The sequence below is a fragment of the Pelecanus crispus genome, chromosome 3 (genome assembly GCF_030463565.1).
Source record: "Pelecanus crispus isolate bPelCri1 chromosome 3, bPelCri1.pri, whole genome shotgun sequence".
Taxonomy (NCBI): domain Eukaryota; kingdom Metazoa; phylum Chordata; class Aves; order Pelecaniformes; family Pelecanidae; genus Pelecanus; species Pelecanus crispus.
In genome coordinates, this window is record NC_134645.1 from 130,871,484 (window position 1) to 130,894,102 (window position 22,619).

General features: G+C 46.2%; 1 protein-coding gene across 3 annotated transcripts in view; it reads left to right on the top strand.

Annotated features, from left to right (window-relative positions):
- Nucleotides 1-345: 345 nt before the first annotated feature.
- Nucleotides 346-22,619, top strand: part of ELP3 (elongator acetyltransferase complex subunit 3) — a 99,031-nt gene continuing 76,757 nt past the window's right edge. Inside the window, exons 1-7 of one of the 3 annotated variants that reach the window (XM_075707443.1) lie at nucleotides 346-371; nucleotides 3,022-3,121; nucleotides 4,079-4,217; nucleotides 7,220-7,290; nucleotides 10,120-10,183; nucleotides 12,056-12,124; nucleotides 14,072-14,226. In XM_075707443.1, coding sequence (XP_075563558.1) covers nucleotides 353-371; nucleotides 3,022-3,121; nucleotides 4,079-4,217; nucleotides 7,220-7,290; nucleotides 10,120-10,183; nucleotides 12,056-12,124; nucleotides 14,072-14,226 — 617 coding nt within the window. In that variant the 5' untranslated portion in view covers nucleotides 346-352. Of the gene's footprint in view, nucleotides 378-3,021; nucleotides 3,122-4,078; nucleotides 4,218-7,219; nucleotides 7,291-10,119; nucleotides 10,184-12,055; nucleotides 12,125-14,071; nucleotides 14,227-22,619 lie in introns of all 3 variants that reach the window. The other 2 variants (XM_075707444.1, XM_075707445.1) reach the window with 2 other exon arrangements.

Sequence of the window (22,619 nt, forward strand, 5' to 3'; positions counted from 1 at the left end):
GGCTCTGAAGGGCCCTTCCCACCCAAAGCATTCCGTGACTCTATGATTCTGCTCCCCGGGAAGCCCGCAGGTCTCCAGGCACCTCTCGGGGAGGGACTTTTAGCCTTTTGTCAGGAGAAAACCCAACTTCTTTCCGTCTCTTCACGCCGACCCGTTGCTACCACCTAGCGCCGACGAGGCGCAGGGCCCTCAGGCCGGGGGTGGGGGGTGGGCTTCCTCCCGTCGCTTTCCGGCAGCGCGGCCGGACGTGCGACGTTTTCACGACGTCTCCGGTGGCGGGGCGGTGCCGCTTCACGGCAGGAGGAGCTGGCCCGGCCCGTGAGGGGAGCAGCGGAGGGGGGGAGCCGCCGGCATGAAGCAGAAAAGGAAAGGTACTGGCGTGTGGGGGGGATCGCGGTGCCCGGGGGCTGGCGGCACGGTGGCCCCTGCCCCGCTCCTAGGAGCGGAGGGCTGTGGGGCAGGGCTTTGCCGCCTTCCCCGGCCCTGGGAGTGAGGGGGGAGGAGGATGAGGAGGGGCTGTGGGGCAGGGCTTTGCCGCCTTCCCCGGCCTTGTGTGTGTGAGGGGGGGGGGCTGAGGAGAAACGCTTGACCCTGTGTTTGGGCATGGCGGGGGGGGATGTGGGACGGGGCTCCTCATGCTTCCCCCGGCCCTGTGGGAGTGGGGGCTGTGGGGTGGCAGGGCCTCCCCCAGCGCTGTGCGTGGAGGGGGAAAACGGGGCAAGACCTTGCTCTCCCCTCTTCATATTCTTTTGGGGGCGGGTGAAGGGCCTGCCCCGCCCTTGCTTGAGGGTTGGAGGGGTTTAGCACCCTTCTGTGAGCCACCCGTGTTCTCTCCCCGCCGTTGAATTGGGTGCTGTCACTGGGAGGCAGCGTCTTGGCACCCATGTGGGTACCCAGGAGTTTGCCTTGCCCCGATCGGTGCCCTGTCAGATGCAGAATGGGGTGCTGGGGGCAGGGGACTCTGGGTGTTGCCAGGTTTTTCCCTCATGGCAAAGGGGAGCAAAAAAAACCAAAAACAAACCAAAAACCCACGGGAAAGAATATAGGGCAGTGAAGATGCAGGTCAGCGAGAGACCAGATGGGAGCATCACTGCGGCGCTTCTCCCGGCTGGGTGTAAATGCTGCCGGATTTCAGAACAGCTGGCACTCACAAAAACTTGCCGGAGCAGTTGTACGCGCAGCTATGTCCCTGCTGGTGGGTTTTCTGACAAGTTTGGTGCATGTATTTTACTGTCCCGACACTTGCTGGTGTAGATGGAGCCACACAAGGAGAAATCAATGCATGTTGTTCTTAGGAAGCATGGATGGATCTCTTAGAATCATAGAATTGTTTAGGTTGGAAGAGACCTTTAAGATCATCCAGTCCAACCATTAACCTACACTACCAAGTCCACACTAAACCAGTTAAGGGTAGACTGGACTAAACCATGTCCCCAAGTGCCACCTCTGCCCATTTTTTTAACACTTCCAGGGATGGTGACTCCACCACCTCTCTGGGCAGCCTGTTCCAGTGCTTGACCACCCTTTCTGTGAAGAAATTTCTCTCAATATCCAACCTAAACCTCCCCTGACGCAGCTTGAGGCCATTTCCTCTCATCCTATTGCTTGTTACTTGCGAGAAGAGACCAACCCCCCCCTCCCTGCCCCCTCCTGTCAGGAGCTGCAGAGCGATCAGGTCTCCCCTCAGCCTCCTCTTCTCCAGGCTGAACACTGCCCTCCTCAGCTGGGCAGGGGAGAGAAAATGTAACAAAAGGCTCGTGGGCTGAGATAAGGGCAGGGAGAGATCATTGACCAATTACCGTCACAGGCAAAACGGACTCGACTTGGGGAAATAAGTTTAATTTATTGCCAATCAAATCATATTAGGAAACTAAACCATGTCCCAAAGAGCCACATCTACCTGTTTTTTTGAACCCCTCCAGGGATGGGGACTCCCCCACCTCTCTGGGCAGCCTGGTCCAGTGCTTGACCACTCTTTTCCGTGAAGAAATTTTTCCTAATGTCCAATCTAAACCTCCCCCGATGCAGCTTGAGCCCATTTCCTCTTGTTCTATCGCTTGTTCATTGGGAGAAGAGACCAACCCCCCCCTCCCTGCCCCCTCCTGCCAGGAGCTGCAGAGCGATCAGGTCTCCCCTCAGCCTCCTCTTCTCCAGGCTGAACACCCCCAGCTCCCTCAGCCGCTCCCCACCAGCCCTGTGCTCCAGACCCTTCCCCAGCTCCGCTGCCCTTCTCTGGACATGCTCCAGCACCTCAATGTCTTAAATGTCTTAATAGCAATGCCCCTCTTCTCCTGAAGCTGGTATGGAAGAAGCGTAAGCAATGTATAGAGTCTATATGGGGCAAACACTTGTTGCAGCATGGGTTGGGTCTGTGAGGCGCAGTGGGGAAGCTTGAAGGTGCTGATAGCACCACCTGCTGCAGCGTGCACTCTCTGGGATGGAGTTCGGAGAGCTGGCCTCTGCGTTTGGCTTGCCCCGTCGTCCTTCTCATGAATGCGTTCTGTCCCTTGCTACGGGTACTGGTAGCATCAGACTAGCCTACTAATTGTCTTTAACTTCCAGTGACTCCCTATTTCTAGCTGTTGTCCATATTCTCTGACGTAAGAAGATGAAGTTTGTCCTAGAAGTAAAAGCAAATCAGTGATATGAGGTGGTGACTGTCAGTTGTTCGAGGAATGCTGCAAATCAAGAGTGATGCACAGTGGCAAAATTCATCGAATCGTTTAGGTTGAAAAAGACCTTTAAGATCACCCAGTCCAACCATTAACATAACACTACCAAGTCCACCACTAAACCAGTTAAAGGTAGAGGAACAATTAATTTCCTATTTCCTGGCTTGGTGGCTGGATTATTTTACAATGAAAGTAAAATAGAATAGAATCGTTATATCCAAATTCCCTCTGTAGGCAACAGCTGTAGGAAATCTTAAAAATGAACTGCAGAGCAGCTGCGCCTTGGTTGTCACAAGCAGTTGCAAAGCGCTGGCTATCCGCGTGGTTTGTTGTTTTGTTCTCATTTCAGGAGACCTCAGCCATGCAGAGCTGATGATGATGACGATAGCTGACATCATAAAGCAATTAATCGAGGCTCACGAGCAGGGAAAAGATGTGAATCTGAACAAGTAAGTCACTCTGGGGTGACACTGAAGAGCTGATCCACCAGTGATGAACGTGTCCTCTACAGTCCATTATGTTCACGTGTCCTCTACAGTCCATTACGTTCAGACTTTATTTGAAAATGTTTTATTTTCACAGGCTACTGTAATTTTTCTTACTGTTACCTGATTAAAAAATACCACCAAGATTTGTAAATTCTGTGGTGATTTGAAATCGTGCCTTGCTACTTCACTAGCAACGCTCAGAGAACAAAACGGGTTGTATTGGTGAAAAACTCTAAGAAACTCGTCAGTGCCATTTTGTGTTTCCACCTGTGTTGATCCTTCAGTAGTCCCAAAGTCAGTTCTGTCAGGGAAAGGAGAGATTAATTTAGGGATAAAGTTTAAATCCCATTTTCTTAGCAATGTATTATAAATGAAGTTGTTTACAGAAAGTTCTTCCTTCTTTACATATGTGGAATAATAAAACCTGAATTTCTCCCACTGTTTCTATTTCATTTACATGACACAATTGCCAAATGTTTGCTGGTGGTGGAAATAACTGACATGAAAGTCTTAGAATGTCTTAGAAGTTAACTCAGCTAGAGTCTGCGTATGTAGGGGTTAATCAGACTGAAGTCTTATGAAGAGAATTAAATCACTGAAAACGGGAAGCCAGTGTCTGTTGGCAGTTTTCACAATGTTTTGATAAAATCATACTTAGAAGTAAAATATACAGAAACTCAAAACATTGGCAGTTGTTGCATATCAACTTTATTTGGAGTTTATTTTCGGTATCTTAATACACAGTGCAGCTGTTGCAAGGAATTATTGACTGCTTTTTAAATAAGTTACCTGGAAAGGCAAACTGGGAGAACCTCCCTAGATCTCCATGTCACTGAACAGGAATACAGTAGCACTGCTGTGGAATATGGGTACACAAGTCAGAACGGAGTTGTTAATTAGAGGTATTTCTGCTTTCAGGCTGAAAACCAAGACGTCAGCAAAGTATGGGCTTTCAGCGCAGCCACGTTTAGTTGACATCATCGCTGCTGTTCCACCACAGTACCGCAAGGTGCTGGTACCAAAATTGAAGGCCAAGCCTATAAGGACTGCTAGCGGGGTAAGCACGTACCTCATTCTCTCTGCCCACCACCATCCTCCCCTGCTCTCATCAATAAATTGTGTTTAATTATGTTCGAAGACCGGGATATTGACTGCCCAGAAGCTTTAATGAAGGTGCACTGACTGCATTGCCAGCTTTCCACGTTGCCTTTTCTGTGACGCTGTGCCCACAGGAGTGTTGCTTTCAAAGCGTTTGGGAGAAGAGAAAGAGGAGGTTTGGTTTCAGAGCAGCATGTCTTGCTTTGTAGTTGCTGTAGAAACAGTGTGGCTTAATCTGCAGGCCCTCTCGGTGAACAAAGGTGAAATGTTAGCATGTAACCTGTTTCTTTGAAAGGTAGTTCAGGCTGAAAGCAGGAATAGAGGTATGGCTAATGTTCAGCTGTGTGTTTTTAAGCTTCCCTACTGTATGTATAGCATGCCTAAACTCAAGTTAACAAAAAAAAAAAAAAACCCAAACCAGAAAACAAAATCCCAGAAAGTGTTCAATTTTTATAGCTTAAAAAAAAAAACCCAAACCAAAAGCCACCAAAAAGACCCAAACAAAACCACAAAAAAATCCCCACCTCCAAAAAAAACCTTAATTTATTTAATTTCTCCTTTCTGGCTATAGAATATTTCATTAAGCTCTTCCTCCAACCAGGATTTCTGAAAACTGGAAATGTGGTAATCCAAGTTGGGTGCCCCAAATTAGTAGACACCAGAAAATCTTCGTGTGTCTGTCTCTTCTTCACTCTGGTCCTTTTTTAAGAAAGAAGATAGCATCTTACATTATGCTTGCATTTAATGTGTGAAAAGCTGTCCGAGATCAGTCTGGGAAAAAAAGGCTTTGCTCAGTTAGATGGAGGGAGGAAGCTACTTTTATTATCTTTGGTTTATATCTGTTTGTTTCTTTTCATCTCTCCCCCATTTTCACCTTCCAGGTGGCGTTTGATGTGCTTGGTGGCACACTCTTACCCTTGCACTGGTTTAGATGTGTGTTAGATGGACCTAGGGAATACCTGAATGTCAGTCTGCATCTTTTCAGCAAGCTGGTTAATCAGATTTGGTATAAGGCACCTGGTTCTTTACAATATACTGCCAGTTTATTCTGAATGATGAAAATATTAAATAATAGGATTCCTATTTCTTGATATATTTGTTATCATAGAATCATGGAATCACAGAATGGTTTGGGTGGGAAGGGACCTTCAGAGGCCACCCAGCCCAACCCCTGCAGTGAGCAGGGACAGCTTCAACCAGAGCAGGGTGCTCAGAGCCCCGTCCAACCTGGCCTGGGATGTTGCCAGGGATGGGGCATCTCCCACCTCTCTGGGCAACATGTGCCAGTGCCTCACCACCCTCAGCGTAAAAAATTTCTTTCTTATATCCATTCTAAATCTATTCTTCTTTAGTTTAAATCCATTACTCCTTGTCCTGTCGCTGCAGGCCCTGCTAAAAAGCCTGTCCCCACCTTTCCTGCAGCCCCTTCCAGCAGTGCAGGGCCGCAGGAAGGTCTCCCCGCAGCCTTCTCTTCCCCAGGCTGCACAAGCCCAGCTCTCCCAGCCTGGCCTCAGAGCAGAGCTGCTCCAGCCCTCGGACCATTTCTGTGGCCTCCTCTGGCCCCGCTCCAACAGGTCCCTGTCTGTGCGGTGCTGAGGGCCCCCGAGCTGGGCGCAGGGCTCCAGGGGGGGCTGAGCAGAGCGGAGCAGAGGGGCAGAGCCCCCTCCCTCACCCCGCTGGCCACGCTGCTGGGGATGCAGCCCAGGATGGGCTTGGCTTTCTGGGCTGCATGAGCACATTGCCGGCTCGTGTCCGGCTTTTCATCCCCCAGCACCCCAAGTCCTTCTCCGCAGGGCTGCTCTCCATCCCTGCGTCCCCCAGCCTGTATGGATACCGGGGGTTGCCCCGTCCCAGCTGCAGGACCTTGCACTTGGCCTTGTTGAACCTCATGAGGGTCACACAGGCCCACCTCTCCAGCTTGTCCAGGTCCCTTTGGATGACATCTTGTCCTTCTGGCGTGTCAGCCGCACCACTCAGCTTGGTGTCATCTGCAAACTTGCTGAGGGTGCACTCGATCCCGCTGTCAGTGTCACTAATGAAGATATTAAACAGCACTGGTCCCAGTATGGGCCCCTGAGGGACCCCACTTGTCACTGGTCTCCATGTGGACATTGAGCCATTGACCGCTACCCTCTGGATGCAACCATTCAACCAATTCCTCATCCACTGAACAGTCCACCAATCAAATCCATATCTCCCCAATTTAGAGAGAAGGGTATTGTGGGGGACTGTGTCAAAGGCCTTACAGAAGTCCAGGTAGACAACGTCCGTAGCTCTTCCCTTGTCCACTGACATAGTCACTCCATCATAGAAGGCGACTAGGTTGGTCAGGCAGGACTTGTCCTTGGTGAATCCATGCTGGCTGTCTCAAATCACCTCCCTGTCCTCCGTGTGCCTTAGGCACAGCTTCTAGAAGGATCTGTTCCCTGATCTTCCCAGGCACAGAGGTGAGGCTGACAGGTCAGTAGTTCCCAGGGTCCTCCTTTCTACCCTTTTTAAAAATGGGTGCAATGTCTCCCTTTTTCCAGTCCCCAGGGACTTCACCTGACTGCCGGGACTTTTCAGATATCATGGAGAGTGGCTAACTGGAACACTGGCACAGGTTGCCCAGAGAGGTGGGAGATGCCTCATCCCTGGCAACATCCCAGGCCAGGTTGGACGGGGCTCTGAGCACCCTGCTCTGGTTGAAGCTGTCCCTGCTCACTGCAGGGGGTTGGGCTGGGTGGGCTCTGAAGGTCCCTTCCAACCCAAAGTATTGTGGTCTCCTTATCTGTTTATCCAGCGCTATTTCCTTCAGGAGTTAATGTACAGATCTTCTAGGTGGCAGACTAAGCAGAAAACATCTTTAAATAGTCTCTCGCAGATGCACATGTATACATAGCCTTTCAAGATCCACTTCATTTTAGTAACTTCAGATGAAATTACTATAATTTCTCTCCTCTGTAACTCTGCTTCTTACAGATTGCTGTCGTGGCTGTGATGTGTAAACCACACAGGTGTCCGCACATTAACTTCACAGGCAATATATGTGTGTAAGTATGACAGCTTAGATGACGTAAAAGGACTGTTTTCTAGTTTCTGTATCAATCTAGTATTGCAGTAGCATTGGGTTGGGGACAGGCTTCCTTTCTGCACAAGTGCAAAGTTGCAGATTCCCAATACCTGCACATTATGCTAAAAAGTCTACTTGTTTTCACTTTTTCTTCAAGGAGGAAACCTTTTTCTTGCATGGGCCAAACTCTGCTTACCTTAGGAGATAGACACTTTCATGAATGTAGTAACCAGGAGAATATATTAATGAGCAAATGTAAATTGTGTTACGGCGGCAGGGTGCGCAGGTGTGTCGTGCACATGGCTGGGTACGTAAGCAGATTGGAGAAGACTATTACAGAAAAAAAAACAGGGCACAGTCTGAAAAGTTTGAAAACTGCTGAACTGAGACCCACCTGAGGAGGTGCAGGTGTTGTCTGCAAAGACTGGCTCAGTGCGGCAGCCTGGCTCTGCCTGGCTCTGCCTGGCTCTGGAATGAAACGAGAGCACAGATGGAAGGGAAGGCCTCCAGCTGCCAAGAGCTCGTGGCGTTAAGGGAATAACTTCTGAGTTTTATTTGAATTGAGAAACCCAAGCTGGGTTTACCCTGAAGTACGTTACCTCTGTCTGACTTAAGAGTCTGTGCACCTGAAATCTCATCTGGTTTTTTTTTTCCTAACCATATCAGTTCATCTATTTGAAAACATTGCTTTTCTTTCCTCCCTTGTCGCTCCCAAAACATCAGTGTGTTTCACTACCAGCTGCCTAACACAGTGAGCTGGCTCCATTCTTGTTTTTCCATGAGCAGCTATTCTGTTTGAGATGTTCCAGGTAATTATGTATATGAAATGTCTTCAATTGGATCGCACAACTTTTGCCAGCAAATTAATTTGGCCATGGTAATTTGGTAATTAATTTTATAATGGTGACAGATGACTTGGGTTGAGTTTGCAGGGCAGGCAGCGAGGAAACTAATCAATTATACTGTGAATCAAATGTGTCTGATTTGATAGAGATGATATTATCTTAGTCTGTGCGTTTGAGATCTGCTCACGGTAAGTAACAATATGCTGACTGCTCTCTTACCTTGTCTGTTGGAGGTGCTCAGCGCCTGCAGCTAACGTTGAAGGCGCTGTCGGCCCTCCTGGCTCGGGTCGTCTTTGAGCACAGAATGACTGTAGATTGGTCGTTAATCCCACAATCCTCAAAAGAAAGCTAAGCACCCTTCAGAATAAATTTATATTCCTTTTAATTACTATCTGCTGTGTACCGTTCCTCTCCTGGCTAGCCGTCATGATGTCTTCTCCTAAGTAACAAGTGATAGGATGAGAGGGAATGGCCTCAAGCTGCATCAGGGGAGGTTTAGATTGGATATTAGAAGAAATTTCTTCATGGAAAGAATAGTCAAGTATTGGAACAGGCTGCCCAGAGAGGTTAGGGAATCCCCATCCCTGGAGGGGCTCAAAAAATGTGTAGACGTGGCACTTGGGGACATGGTTTAGTGGACATGGGGGTGTTGGGTTGATGGTTGGACTGATGATCTTAGAGGTCCTTTCCAACCTTAGTGATTCCTGGTTTTACTTTCATGAAAAAATAATCCAGCCACCAAGCCAGGAAACACAAAATTCTTCCTCTGCCCTGAATTGGTTTAGTGGTGGACTTGGTAGTGTTAGGTTAATGGTTGGAGTGGATGATCTTAAAGGTCTTTTCCAACCTAAACGATTCTATGATTATGATTCTGTGTGATAGCCGCAAGTCAGTCTTGCTGTGTCACAGAATAAGAGTTTCAGACAAGCCTCTAGAAGTTCAGTAGTTGGTAGTTGATAGTTCAGTACTACCAAACTGCCATGCAGTTATCCGGAGTAGGTGGACTGTATTCTTTCGAAGTAGTCTTAGAATGCTGTATTCATTAAATAGCATGTTCCTACGTTCAGGAAACAAATGTAAATGAGCTTTCTCACCATCAAGATATTTAAATTCCATAAATTTCTCCAAAAGAAATGCAGATTGTATAGCAGGATGATGTCTCTATTTTATGTCTTTCCATGCCAAACAAAAATCACATTTTACATCAAATGAGACGATGTTTTTGATAGAATGGTGGAAAATATTTAAATTGTTTATGATTGTAAAATTACTTTTTAAAATCTAATACTCTGTGTATAACTATTACTCCAAAGCTGTATGGCAGCTCCCTAAAATAATGCCGTGTTCCAGAAATACGTTCACAGTACATTTTACTTCTAGTGAGTCTTATCAAGTTGTTTCATGTGGATGGAGTCATTTGACAGGTCTGGAGTGTTTTTTGACATCCTATTCTCATTAAAATTAAATGAAACCAACTGGTTTGCACTGTATACTTAGCGTTTATAAACATACAGAGGCTCAGTTGCTCTCAGTGTTACTGGATATCACAGAACTGCAGTCTTCAGCATGCGCGTTTGGGTCTGTACCTATATTTATGTCGGGTGACACAGAAACGCAGGAATTCGTTCATTCACCCTGTGCTCTCAGCTGACCAGTCGTGAGCCAGCTTTAGTCTAGAAGCTGTATTTCAGCGTTAAGGTACTGTAGTGCTTGAGCTAATAAGGCCTTGCTTTTGTGCATTTGTTTTGGCCTATATGAGAGCTCCCGAATGCCAGAGAGCGGTTGGCATGTTGCTGTGGTCAGGCTGTCTTGAATTTGCGTTCCCCTGCGTTTCTGATGAGAGATGGGGTAGTTAGAGCGGCGTCTACTCAGCCTGCACCCTCTGTATACCTGTACCTCAGACAGATGAAGTCATTGAAATTGTCTGAGTTTGATGCCCATTTTCTGTCTTTTAATATTTGCAGATACTGCCCAGGTGGACCCGATTCTGATTTTGAATATTCAACGCAGTCTTACACTGGATATGAGGTATTACATCAGTCTGCCACAATGCATTGCCTACACTCTCTGTAAACCTGGGTTAGGCTGCTCTTTATTTCTACAAATTCACCCATGCTGCAAGAATAAAAAACAAAAGCAGACTTCATAAACTTCAAGATCTAAAGCAGCTGAACTACAAGACTGGAAATTCTTCTCAATTCTTGAGGCGGGTGTTTCTGTCTCCTCGCCTTGCTGCTGTTCATACTGTTATACGTGTCCGACGCTGTAGAGCAGGAGCGAGCAGGCTGTGGTTCTGAGCAGGGCAAGTGCAGCACCGTGGCTGTACCCCACGCCTTGTGGTGTGGGAACAGCTGTTAATCCAAATCTCCAGCTGTGGAAAGCGATGAGTGAGTAAGAGCAGTTGAAGGTGACATTGGCGTCTCCCTTGGGACGCTGCTGCACGCAGTTTGTTGAAAGGAACGCTTGCTGCGATTCCTACAGCAGTTATCAACCTGCGTCAAAATTTTCCTAACTAAACAGTCCTGCAGGAATATACGCTTTTCCTTGTGGCTCAATATGGGTTTAAGGGAAGGGTACAGAAAAGGCAGAGCCAGACTCCTCCTCCGAGCTGCCCAGTGGAAGGATGAGCGGCAACAAACATGAGTTGGAACATGAAAAATTGTGCCCTAGTAAAAGAATGTTTTAACGTGACAGTTGTCAAACACTTGAGTAGGGATCTGGAGAGGTTTTGGGAACTATTCTTAAAGATAGTCACTGACTGGACACAGCCTTGAACATCCTGCCCTGACTGGACCTGCTTTCAGTCCTGTCCAACCTGCAGGACCCTGGGGATTAACAAAAGTCAAGCTCTGGAGAAAAGCCCGTTATTCAGCTGTTAGTGCCTCTGAAATTACATCTGTGCCCTTACACGTATCTCCAGTGATACCTTGCTAAATATATAGAAGCAAAAAAGCACTCTCCTGTTGTATGCTGAAAGTTTAATAGCAAAAGATCTTGTGACTAAATTACTGAGACTGATTTTCACAAAACAACTCGTAGCTATTGTACAGATAGAAAGTAGTAAAATGAGGTAAAATACAAACTGGATTAATTTGGTAAACAGCAATGCAGCATCCTTTTAGTATGGATTTTGGCTGTTAGCCATTTTTCAGTGGCTTGAAGCTTGTCCCATTAGTGCAAAGTAGGAAAATCCTGTGTATATTTATGTTACTTTATAATTCATGTTGTTTTGGATATGTTGTGTTCAGTTGTTTAATACTAACAGCATGTGGGAGTTATGCGTGATTTAAAGAGTCCTCATCCTTTAGAGCTTTTAATATAACAGATACGAAATACCAAACAAATCCAGGATACACAAGATACTTGAAAACCTTATCTTAGAGTATCACTAATAGGCTTACCTTGGCTAGTAATATAAAAAGTAAGTTATTAGGGATTTCAATTGGAAGAATATGTTTAGATGAAAGAATATTTGAAGTTTAGACTGAGTTCTAGAGGACACTCCTTGGATAACTTGTGCAAGTGAAGAAAAACTGAAATGAACAGGACAGAAGAATGTGTATTTTGAAAACCATTTTGTTTGTGATTTTTTTGCAATATTTTTTGAGACTCACTACAGAGATTCTTTATCCATCCTGCTGTAATGCACTAAAAATTTGAAAAATTGTGTCATTCTCTTTGTCATATTACTGTCTAAGGATAAAAAATGTGTTAAGGAGCCAAATTCAAATTTACAGTTGGATGGAATCTCTGGTTGTGAGTTTTAAGACTAAAAGGTCCATTAGGATTTGAAGACTTCAGCATTTCAGTGCTAAAAGTTGTCTTCTGTTCTTTTTCACTGTGGTGTTTTTTTTTTAAAAAAAAAAAAGTTTACAGAATGGATCTCCTTGTATTTTTTAGCCAACATCCATGAGGGCCATTCGGGCTAGATACGACCCCTATCTCCAGACAAGACACAGAGTGGAACAGGTAAATTTTTCCAGTGAAAGGGGAATGCATTGTGATTGTGATGAAAATAATGATGCTGCTTTTAGTGGCCTGAACCGGTGGGCTGAAAGGGTTAAGTCCAGCTGGAGGCCAGTCTCTAGTGATATAACCCAGCTGTCAATATTGGGGGCTGACAGTATTTAACATCTCTGTTAATGCCCTGGATGTGGGGACAGAGCGCGCCGTCAGCACGTTTGTAGACGATACAGAATTGGGAGGAGTGGATGATAGACCAGAGGATTGTGCTGCCATTCAGAGAGACCTGGACAAGGCTGGAGAAATGGGCTGGCAGGAACCTCTTGAAGTTCAACAAAGGGAAATGCCAAGTCCTGCCTCTGGAGAGGAGCAGCCCCAGGCACCAGTACGTGCTGGGGGTTGACCAGCTGGAAAGCAGCTTGACAGAAAAAGACCTGGGTGGACACCAAGCTGACCGTGAGCAGCATTATGGCCTTGAGACAAAGGTGGCCAGCAGCCTCCTGGGCCACATGAGGATGAGTGTTGCCAGCAGGTCAAGCGAGGGGGTCCTTCCTCCGGCCTCAGCAGTGGTGAGACCCCATCTGGAGAGCTGTGTCCGGTTCTGTGCTCCCCAGAAGAAGACAGACATGAGCATACTGGAGCAAGTCTAGCAAAGTGCCACTGAGATGGTGAAGGGACTGGAGCACCTGAGGAGATGCTGAGAGAGCCAAGACTGTTTAGGCTGGGGAAGAGAAGGCACTGGAGCACCTGAGGAGATGCTGAGAGAGCCAAGACTTTTTAGGCTGGGGAAGAGAAGGCTTGGGGGAATCTTACCAGTGAGTATTAATATCTGGTGGGAGACACTAAGAAGATGGAGCCAGGCTCTTCTCAGTGGTGCCCAGTGACAGAACGGGACAGGACTCAACAGGCACAAATCGAACCATGAGAAACTCCATTTGAACATCAGGAAACAGTTTTTAATTGTGAGGGTGACTGAGCACCGGACCAGGTTGCCCAGAGATGTTGTGCAGTCTCCATCCTGTGAGATACTCAAAGCCTGTCTGGACACAGGGCCGAACAAACTGCTGTAGCTGATGCTGCTTTGAGAAGAGAGATCAGACTAGGTGATCTCCAGAGGGCCCTTCCAACCTCAACATTTTGTGATTCTATAATTTTTTTTTTTGTTATTCTATAATTCTCTGTTAGCCTGACTTGATCCCCATAGAATAATTCTTTTTAGACCTTTTAATTGTCCAACAGTCATTTCCATTAGATAAATGACAAGTTTTAAACCTCTTTCAGGATGTCATCTGTTCTGAACGATACCTGATTGCTGATAGAAGACCCTATTACAACAAAATTGTACTGAACTTTTGTGGCAGTTGCTAGTTCTTGATAATTACTTACATGGAGAATTTAGTACTGAAATAGTGGCTTTCCTACCAAAAATTTTTTGGGGGGGTCTCTGCTGGAGAATTAGAAGATCTGAAGAGTTTCTTGACCCTGTTCTGCTTTGACTGGTTTCCTGTTTATCTCCACATCCACTGGAAAATTCTCCAGGGATTCAGTGTAGTCCTTTTCTCCCACAAGTTTTTAAGGCAAGTTAGTTCTACATGGATTGAAGCAGATGCGAGTAAACTTTTCCTACTGGCCATATCTAAGCTAGCCTCAAACTGGAACCAGTGTAACTCCCACCAGCAAGATGCTAGGCTCAAATAATTCCGCTTTGTCAAGTAAAACCTGTTATGCTGGGCTCAATAGCTGTACTGTGTTCTTGCAGTAGAAAAATAATTGTTGAGGTTTTTTGGGGGGGGGATTATAAGAAATCTGTACAAAAGTATTAGTGGTTTGTCATTCATAAAAGATATGACAACTAAAGAAGGAAATGCAGTGTAGGAATGTCAGGGTTCTCAGAGAAGTCTTTTAGATAAGTCCCTGATGGGTAATTTTTCCCTGGTACTTTTAATTTTACAGCTGAAGCAGTTGGGCCACAGCGTGGATAAAGTAGAGTTCATTGTGATGGGTGGAACATTCATGGCCCTGCCTGAAGAGTACAGAGATTACTTCATCAGAAACCTTCACGATGCCTTATCAGGTCACACTTCCAATAACGTAGCAGAGGCTGTCAGGTAAGCATCTTGGTTTTCTTTAATGCAATTACTTGAAAGTGTTCTTTAACTGATGTAAGAACGGAAAATACTGAAGATGAAAATTCAGGCCTCACTTTTTTTTTTTTTTTGGAAGGCAATGTTTATCCAAATACATGTTTAGGCACAGAATATTTATAGCTCAGCTTGCAGCATCGCTCCATGTACTGCATAGCACCAGCAGAAGATCAAGCCGTGGTTTATCTATTTTCTCATGTAGGAAATGCTAAGCTGCTTCTAATTTCTTGGCGTTCCATCTGGACTTCTACCTTTTATGCCTCATCACCTTGATTTGGAGTTGTGACGAATCCCATTGCCATGGGATTTATTTCCTTTAGCTGGGAAGGGGAGCTGCTCCTGGCTTGGAGGGGGGCCAGACGTCAGCTCCGGTAAGGGATGACTCACCCCCGAGAGCGTCAGTGCTCCGGAGCTCCGAGCCCCTTGCAGTCTCCAATGCAGTTACCCTTGCAGTATTTCGGTATGACAGGGAGATGCTCCTCTTCTCATTTTACAGCTGATGCACTGTAAAATCAGAGGCTGATTTATTTGTGTGTGCTTTGGGTCATTAAATACATAACTTTGCAGTGCATTTTGCGGTAGAAGACTGAGAAGAAAAATGAGAAAGGTTTGACCTCTTGGAGCTGTTAAAACTAGGTGAGCATCCCTACTGACAGTTTTAGTTTGCAACCTTGTCGTCGTTCAGTGCAGTGGATTTTCCTTGTTACGATTGTCATCTACTAAAGAAAGCCGTTTTCAAACTGGGTAGGACTAGCCCTTGTCTAGCTTCATGTCTACCTTCGTATTTTAAAGCTGTAATTTCATTTGGTTTTCCTCTGGAGGGCAGCAAACACTTCTGCTGGTTTTCTTTGGGTTTTTTCCTTGTCATTCAAAGACCAGACAAAAAGTGCTATGCTGCTCTTTCCAAGTGGATTTTAGCAAGATAAAATCACAAACGCGTTGGGAAAAGATTTGCTTTTCTTTTGCTCTCGTGCCCTGGTTGTGAGCACAGAAGGACACAGCTCATTATGGAAGAAGGGTGGAGTTTGCAGGTTGTCTATTCAAATTTGTGCTGTGCTTATATGTACATCAGGTGGTTCAGGATGTGGTTATTCCATATTTTTTCCTGCTGCAGGTGTCTAGCTGATTTTACTGGACTCAAAACTGCTTTTGGAGTAACCTGTCCTTTGCTCTGCAGATTATTGAGGAAACTGTTTATGACACAGATTGTGTGACCAAGTAATTTGAAGTGCATGCAAAAATGAAGTGACTCTGAAGTCGGTGTACTGCCTTGCAAGCACGCAGATCGAGCAATGTGAGAAAACCTGCACTAACAATTTGTGGGTTTTTTCCAGCAGATAAATAGAGCTTTATATTTTTAACATAAAATTCATGTTAAATGCTTAGTAAATTGAAGTATGTGGGAGTTATTCAAGTTGCACTTCCTAAATATTCTAGAGGTGAGAAAATTGGGTTCAAGATGAATCAGACCTTTTACTTTTTTCTTGCATTTAGTTATTGTACTGTGTCACCGCAGTACTCTTTTGAGATGGTCAATGACACTCGGAATAGTCAAGGTTGAATTTATTTCTCTTTGTACGTGAGGATTCAGCCCTTCTCCCTCACTACTTCCATCAACAGAGGCCATGCTACGGGGGGAATACTGACAATATTTTTATTTGTTTTATATTGTGGGCACTGCGTTAGGCGGTAACCTGAGATCTGGTCTCTCTCACTCCTTACTTTGAATGCGATTATGGTAGCCTTGAAATTTTTCCTCCTTGTGCAAATCATTAGTTAATTTTAGATCTTGTCCAGTGATTCCCTAATGGGGAAAAAGACCTTCAGCCAGGATACTTCTTAAAAAGCCTTTCTGAGCATGACCTTTGATTAAACCAGCACAGCATCTATCTATATAGGCTTAGTTCACCTAACTGTGAACACATTTTTCCCCCTTTTGTCCAGTCATGTCTTTACTTTGTCCTAAACTTGAGCTCTGCTTCTATGTGCAATGCTGTCTTTCTAGTGATGTGCTGACCTATACGGTCTGAATTGTGCAGCACTGAAGGGCTCATCAATCTGGCATCCTCCTCTTGGCGTAATTTTGAATTTTCTTCATGTAATACTTTGTCTTGATCAACCCACTGCAGCTTCTGGTCCCAGTTAATCTGATAAAAGGGGTGTGACTGTGCAGTTTCAACCAGTACAGTATGACCGTAGCCTGCCATGGAGGTGTATACTGTTCCTCACCAGAAACCGGCATTGCAAGTCTGACTAAAGAAGTAAGTCTTCAAACTGTGCTGGTCCTTGGACTCCAGCTGACGTTCTGAGTTGGCTTCTGGCTTTCTTACAGATTCAGAGTCTTGCGGTGAATCTGTCCCCACGGCAAATCGCAAAGCTGCAAACCCAGCAGTGCCTATATGAGAGAAATGATGTGGGACTGGGAGTCATCTGTCTGGGGAAGTGGGGCACTGCTCTAGCCAAATAAATAAGTCTGAAATTGTGGCCTTGTAGTCAGTGGAGAGAGCAGGATCTTCATGGGATGGCTCAGAGCGTGCAAGCTAGGTTGCTGCTTTAAACTGTTTCCAGGTAAACTGGGCAGCTGACTTGGGAGGTGTGAAGAACTCCCTTTATACCGCTATTTATAAAGTGGTAGGAGATCCTTTTTGCATGAGCGGACCTGACGTGAATTAAGATTTTGGTTTTTATGGATGCATGAACAGAAGATGAGTGTAGAGGTGACTGTATGTACGTACGTGAACTCGCCAACCAAAAGTGTGATTTTTAAAAAGATAAACTGCTAGGCTTTCATAGCGATTCTGTTGCTAGTGGAGGAAGGAAATTACTTCCCTGAGAAAGTGTTGCTGGTGTTTAGTGTTTCTGTAGCACCTCCCTGTTGAAGTAATAAACACTTTTTAGACTATTCAGACAGAAGTCTTTGCTTGAGGTGCTTTGGTATGCTTGAGAAATACGTTGGCCAAGGAATGAGTAAAGAATTGCAGAGCCGGAGGGGATCTTTGTTTTGCAGAGAGTGTGCAAGGAGACTGAGAAGTTTTAATTTTTATCTGCTGAGAACACCACTTAGGAGACTTCGCTGCATTTCTGCACACCTATCAAGCAAGGTTGTAGACTTGGTGGTAGGCTTCCCTTCTTTAGGAGATTTGTAATTACTGCTGAAGAATCACTGTAAGACAGATTCTCTTTTTGTACGCTGGAGAAATACGTCTTCCTCTGGGAGTTGTTCCCATCAAGCCAAAGCGTTGTCTTGATTGCTGATTGCGACTGCCTTTGCTCTTTCGTGAGGACAGCGAACCAAGAAGGTGTAAAATACACATGCAAATGAGGATTGCGGCTCCCCATCATTTTGCTCTTCTCACCTGACCCATGAGTCATTAGAGGTGCTGGGCGCATTTAGCTGCCACCGTGACTCACCACTCAACTCCAAGGGCTGAGCACCTCTTCTCTGAGCCAGGATCTGACTTTTAATTAGCGAATGAGGCCAAAGGAGCACTTGCCCGTGCTGAGAAAGGCAGGTGTCAGAAAGTTCCCCCAAGGCTACGCGCCCATGCAGCTCCTTGGACTGCAGCATCAAGCCTGGCTTCTCTCAATGTATTTAAAAATGCAGAGAAATTATTTTTTTTTAATTTTCTTTTAACAGTATTGTGCGTTGTCTGATGTTCGATCTGGTTGTAAACCATGTTGTTAATGGCAAAGTAAGAAGGGGATAAAATTGCTGGAACCTCATGTTCTGCAATTCAGGTATCTCGTGTACCTGATATTTATGTGACAATGTTCAGGTGCGCAGCAGATGTAATAACTATTGCCATAATAGGTCTGTAATCCAAAACTAGTTTGGCTTTACATCCACTCACCAGCCAGTGGTCTCCTAAAAGGCTTATTTTCTACTTGCATCATGCTTTGAAGCCCAGAACTTGCAGAAGTGAGTACTGTCGGCTGCGTTTGATTCCTCGCGGAGAAATTGCAGCTCCTAATACCAGATGACACCATCAGACTGCCTTTTTCTTAGGCTTCTCATCGATTGCTTTTGCCCGGTGTCCTTTTGTGTTTCCACCATTAGCTGTGTCTTCCGCTGAGCTGGTGAGCAGGCAGCAACGCTTCCCGCTGCCACAAATGTCCTCGTTATACATGAGGAAATTTCCTTTACGTATCCCAAAAGCCATATTGATCTTTTGGCAAGCGGTAAGCAGATAGATCCAGCTACTTTAGTGTCTTCTCTTTCAGCAAGGGCTCGGGTTTTAAATAACCACTGCTTAGAGCTGGATTATTGTGTGTCCAGTTTAAGACCTCTTAGCCCATCCGAGGAAGGAAAAAAAAAACCCCAACCCCAAGCACTGGCAGTTTCAGCAGCAGTTGGTTTGATATGTGGAGCTCTTGACGCATTTTAAAACCCATCTGGAAATCACTCTTCTTGAACATGTCAGATCAGAGCAACCCATGAAAAATGGGTTATCAGATGATGTGTTTTCTGGAAAGATCATTATATTCTTTTCTCAAATACCCACATTAGGTTTCATGTATCAGTCATTCTTCTAATAGAAGCTGCAGTTTCTCCACAAGAGATGGAGTGATCATGAGGGTTGATGGCTAAGCAACTCCTAATTTTGCTTTTCAATAGTGAGGAATAAACGTACTTTCAAAAGGTTGCTCTTTATTTTTGAAGTAAGTCTGTTTTAAATTTCCCCAAATAAGACTCCAGGAGTTTTGTTGGAAGATGAACATTTCTGCCAGTAAGTCTGGTCTTGCTGCTGCCGCTGCTGTAATTTTACCAAGATTTAACCCGGCTGCTTGACTTTTAGGGCACAGACAGAATGAAGTTACGCAGGGTAGCAAGTGGGCATGTTACGCCTGTGCTGTTGCAGCTGGCTTTGTGTACGTATTTCGCTGGCCCCACTTGTGAGAAATTCGAGTGTCCTGTGAATCTCAAGGAAGAAGATTTAAGCAAACATGCTTGTGGTGGGTTTGGCCCTGGCTGGATGCCAGGTGCCCACGAAAGCCGCTCTGTCACTGCTCTCCTCAGCTGGCCAGGGGAGAGAAAATATAGTGAAAGGCTCGTGGGGCGGGATAAGGGCAGGGAGAGATCATTCACCAGTTACCATCACGGGCAAACAGACTCGACTTGGGGAAATCAGTTTAATTTATTACCAGTCAAATCAGAGCAGGGTAATGAGAAATAAAACCAAATCTTAAAACCCCTTCCCCCCACCCCTCCCTTCTTCCCGGGCTCAACTTCACTCCCCATTTCTCCACCTCCTCCCACCAGCAGTGCAAAGGGACGGGGATGGGGGCTGCGGTCAGTCCATCACACGTCGTCTCTGCCGCTCCTTCCTCCCCAGGGGAGGACTCCTCACACTCCTCCCTGCCCCAGCGTGGGTCCCTCCCACGGCAGACAGTCCTCCACGCGCTGCCCCAGCGTGGGTCCTTCCCCGGGGCTGCAGCTCTTCACGCACTGCCCCAGCGTGGGTCCCTTCCCCGGGGTGCAGCCCCTCAGGAGCAGCCTGCTCCAGCGTGGGTCCCCCGCGGGGTCCCAATTCCTGCCAGCAACCCTGCTCCAGCCTGGGCTCCTCTCCCCACGGGGCCACAGCTCCTGCCAGGAGCCTGCTCCAGCGCGGGCTTCCCCCGGGGTCCCAGCCTCCTCCGGGCACATCCCCTGCTGCGGCGTGGGCTCCTCCCCGGGTGCAGGGGGATCTCTGCTCCCCGGGGGCCCCCATGGGTGCAGGGGCACAGCTGCCTCGCCATGGGCTGCCCCAGGGGTGCAGGGGAATCTCTGCTCCGTGCCTGGAGCCCCTCCTGCCCTCCTCCTGCACTGACCTGGGGGGCTGCAGGGCCCTTCCTCTCACATGTTCTCACTCCGCTCCTCAGCTGCAGTTTGTGTCCTGGTGTTTTGTTTTGGTTTTTTTTTCCCTTCTTAAATACGTTATCCCAGAGGCGTTACCACCGTCGGTGATGGGCTCAGCCTTGGCCAGCGCTGCGTCCATCTTGGAGCCGGCTGGCATTGGCTCTATCAGACATGGGGGAAGCTTCTAGCAGCTTCTCACAGAACCCACCCTTGCAGCCCCCCTACTACCAAAACCTTGCCACGCAAACCCAGTTCAAATCACAAGGTAAAGCACTGTATAGGTAAAGAAGATGCTCTCCTACAATTCCGATGGCTCAATTGACATAGGGTTGCTTGTTACACTAATGTATCTTAATTGTGCTTTCTGAGTACTAATTGTGACTCTAGCAAAAATAACCGAGAGCTTTGACTCACTAGCTCCAGTGATTCATGCTGGGGCGATTTAAGAGGTTACTGTTCTCCTTTTATCTACCTTGACCCTCTGCTTGAGGTTACCACTTTGGAAACAGGCAGCTAAACATACTTGTCCACCCTTCAGCTGCCAGAGTTCGCAAATTAATGCAATCTGGAAGAGATAGCGATTTAAGAAGATATGCTACTTCTTTGGCTGTGGGGAGCCCGGCCTGTTAAATTGCCCTGCTACAAATTGCCAGAATTTGATAGTCAGATCTCACCTCTCGACTTGCTGTAATGAGTAGGTACTGTGACAGGTAGGCTCTTGCAGCTCTAGCAGCTCCAGCACAAACCGCTGTAATTGTCGGCTTAAGCTCCTATTCTAGCAGTAATTTGGGCAGCCGGGGTGTGTAGGTACTTCTCCGGTTCTGCATCCCCTCCTGTGCAGGCAGCAGCTTCTGGCAGAGGAGGAAGCGAATAGCAGGAGGCAGCAACATTGCAAATTGCTGTGGCTTTATCCATCAGAGCTTGTCTGTCAAATCCCTCAGGACATCTGACTGGGCAGTGATTTTTCTGTGCCTCTGTGCCAGGCAGCAGATAACTGGCTATTGTTTTAGTGCCAGATCATTTGCAGCAGAGATTCTGCCTCAATTTCCTTTTACTCCCAGAGATTTGGAGACTAGTTCCTAACGTTCTGGAGAAGCGGGCAGATTTTCTTTGTTTGCCAGCTTTGGATGTGACTCTTCTGTGGTGCAGGAGCCATGTTTCCCATTAAAACCTGTTTGTTTCTGAGTGTTTCCCCCTAAATGCCTTCAGTATGGGTAACGCCTTTCCAGCTTGCAGAATTTGAGGAAATTTACCCCAAAGCTGGCTGGCCTTTGTTGGCATCCTGTTACTTTTGCATTGCTTATTTTCTACTGCAAGAGCCAACTTTTAGCTGCTGAAGTGCGTGTTATTTGGAAGATGTATAAGCGAAAGTCATTTCATCAGATCCTAATCTTGTTATGGGTAGCTGTTCATCTTTTTTCCTCCTGCAGCTATGGAAAGTGATTGCCTATCCAGTTATCTGTCCTGTTCAGTATTTCCGCAGCATTTTCTCCTGCATGTAAAGTATCGAGGTTTGTGACTGAACATAGACGACTAGGGAAGGTAGATGTGAGGAAGCCATACCCACCTATTTCTGTGCACGTGCAACAGTACATCTGATATTATGTGACTTTAGGTTTTCTAAGGTGGATGCTGGAGCCAAATATACCTTTGTCAAAGGCTTACAACGTAGTAGTGTTTATTCATAACAGAAATTTGAGCTACACCGAATTTAGCAGTATTTGTAAATGCTATTGATGCGTATTTTATCCTATGTTGGTGGAAAGGATGATGACCTTAGCGGTCATGACATTGTCAAAGCTAAATAATGAATTTCGGTGCCTTTTTTTTGTACATTTTCAGCAAATTACTGCTGAACACCTGCCAAAGGGAATACTTTTCTCATTTTTGCTGCTTCACTGCTGTGCGTGTGTAATTTGGCAAGCATAACAAGTTCTCCAGTGACCTGCACTAAAATGTTAATGCTAGGGTGGGATCTGAGTGGTCAGCTGGGATTGGTAACTGGAGATGGAGTTTTACCCATGGCTTGGTCGCCTGTATGAATATGAACTTGCCCTGATTATTATTCGGTTCTAGTTCAAACGGTGCTGGTGATCCAAAGGTAATGTCACGAGGAGATGGTGTGGGCATGTACTAAATAAGCTTTCTGGGTTAATTTCCTCCCTGACACAGAAAGAATTACACCATCCCCTGTATTACGGAAGTATTGCCTTAGTTGCCACTGTATTCTGGTTTTCCAAGTGTGCAGAGGGTCAAACGTTAGCGATTGCTTTGAGCTCCGTAAGGATGCAAGTGATCCTAGGCTGATGCTCCCGTGCCCTGGAGAGCTAACATGGGACCTGCACTACCTTTTTTCCTTCTTTCAGCAGAGATTGTTTTCCAGCCCAAATTAAAATGGGCTGGTAAAATAGTGAGATGTGGCTTATAGTTCCCTCAGCTGTGCTGTGCTTGCCTCATTGGTATTGTAAACTGCTAAATTAATTTGAAAGAAAAGTCATTTTCTGGTAACATGGTGGGTGCA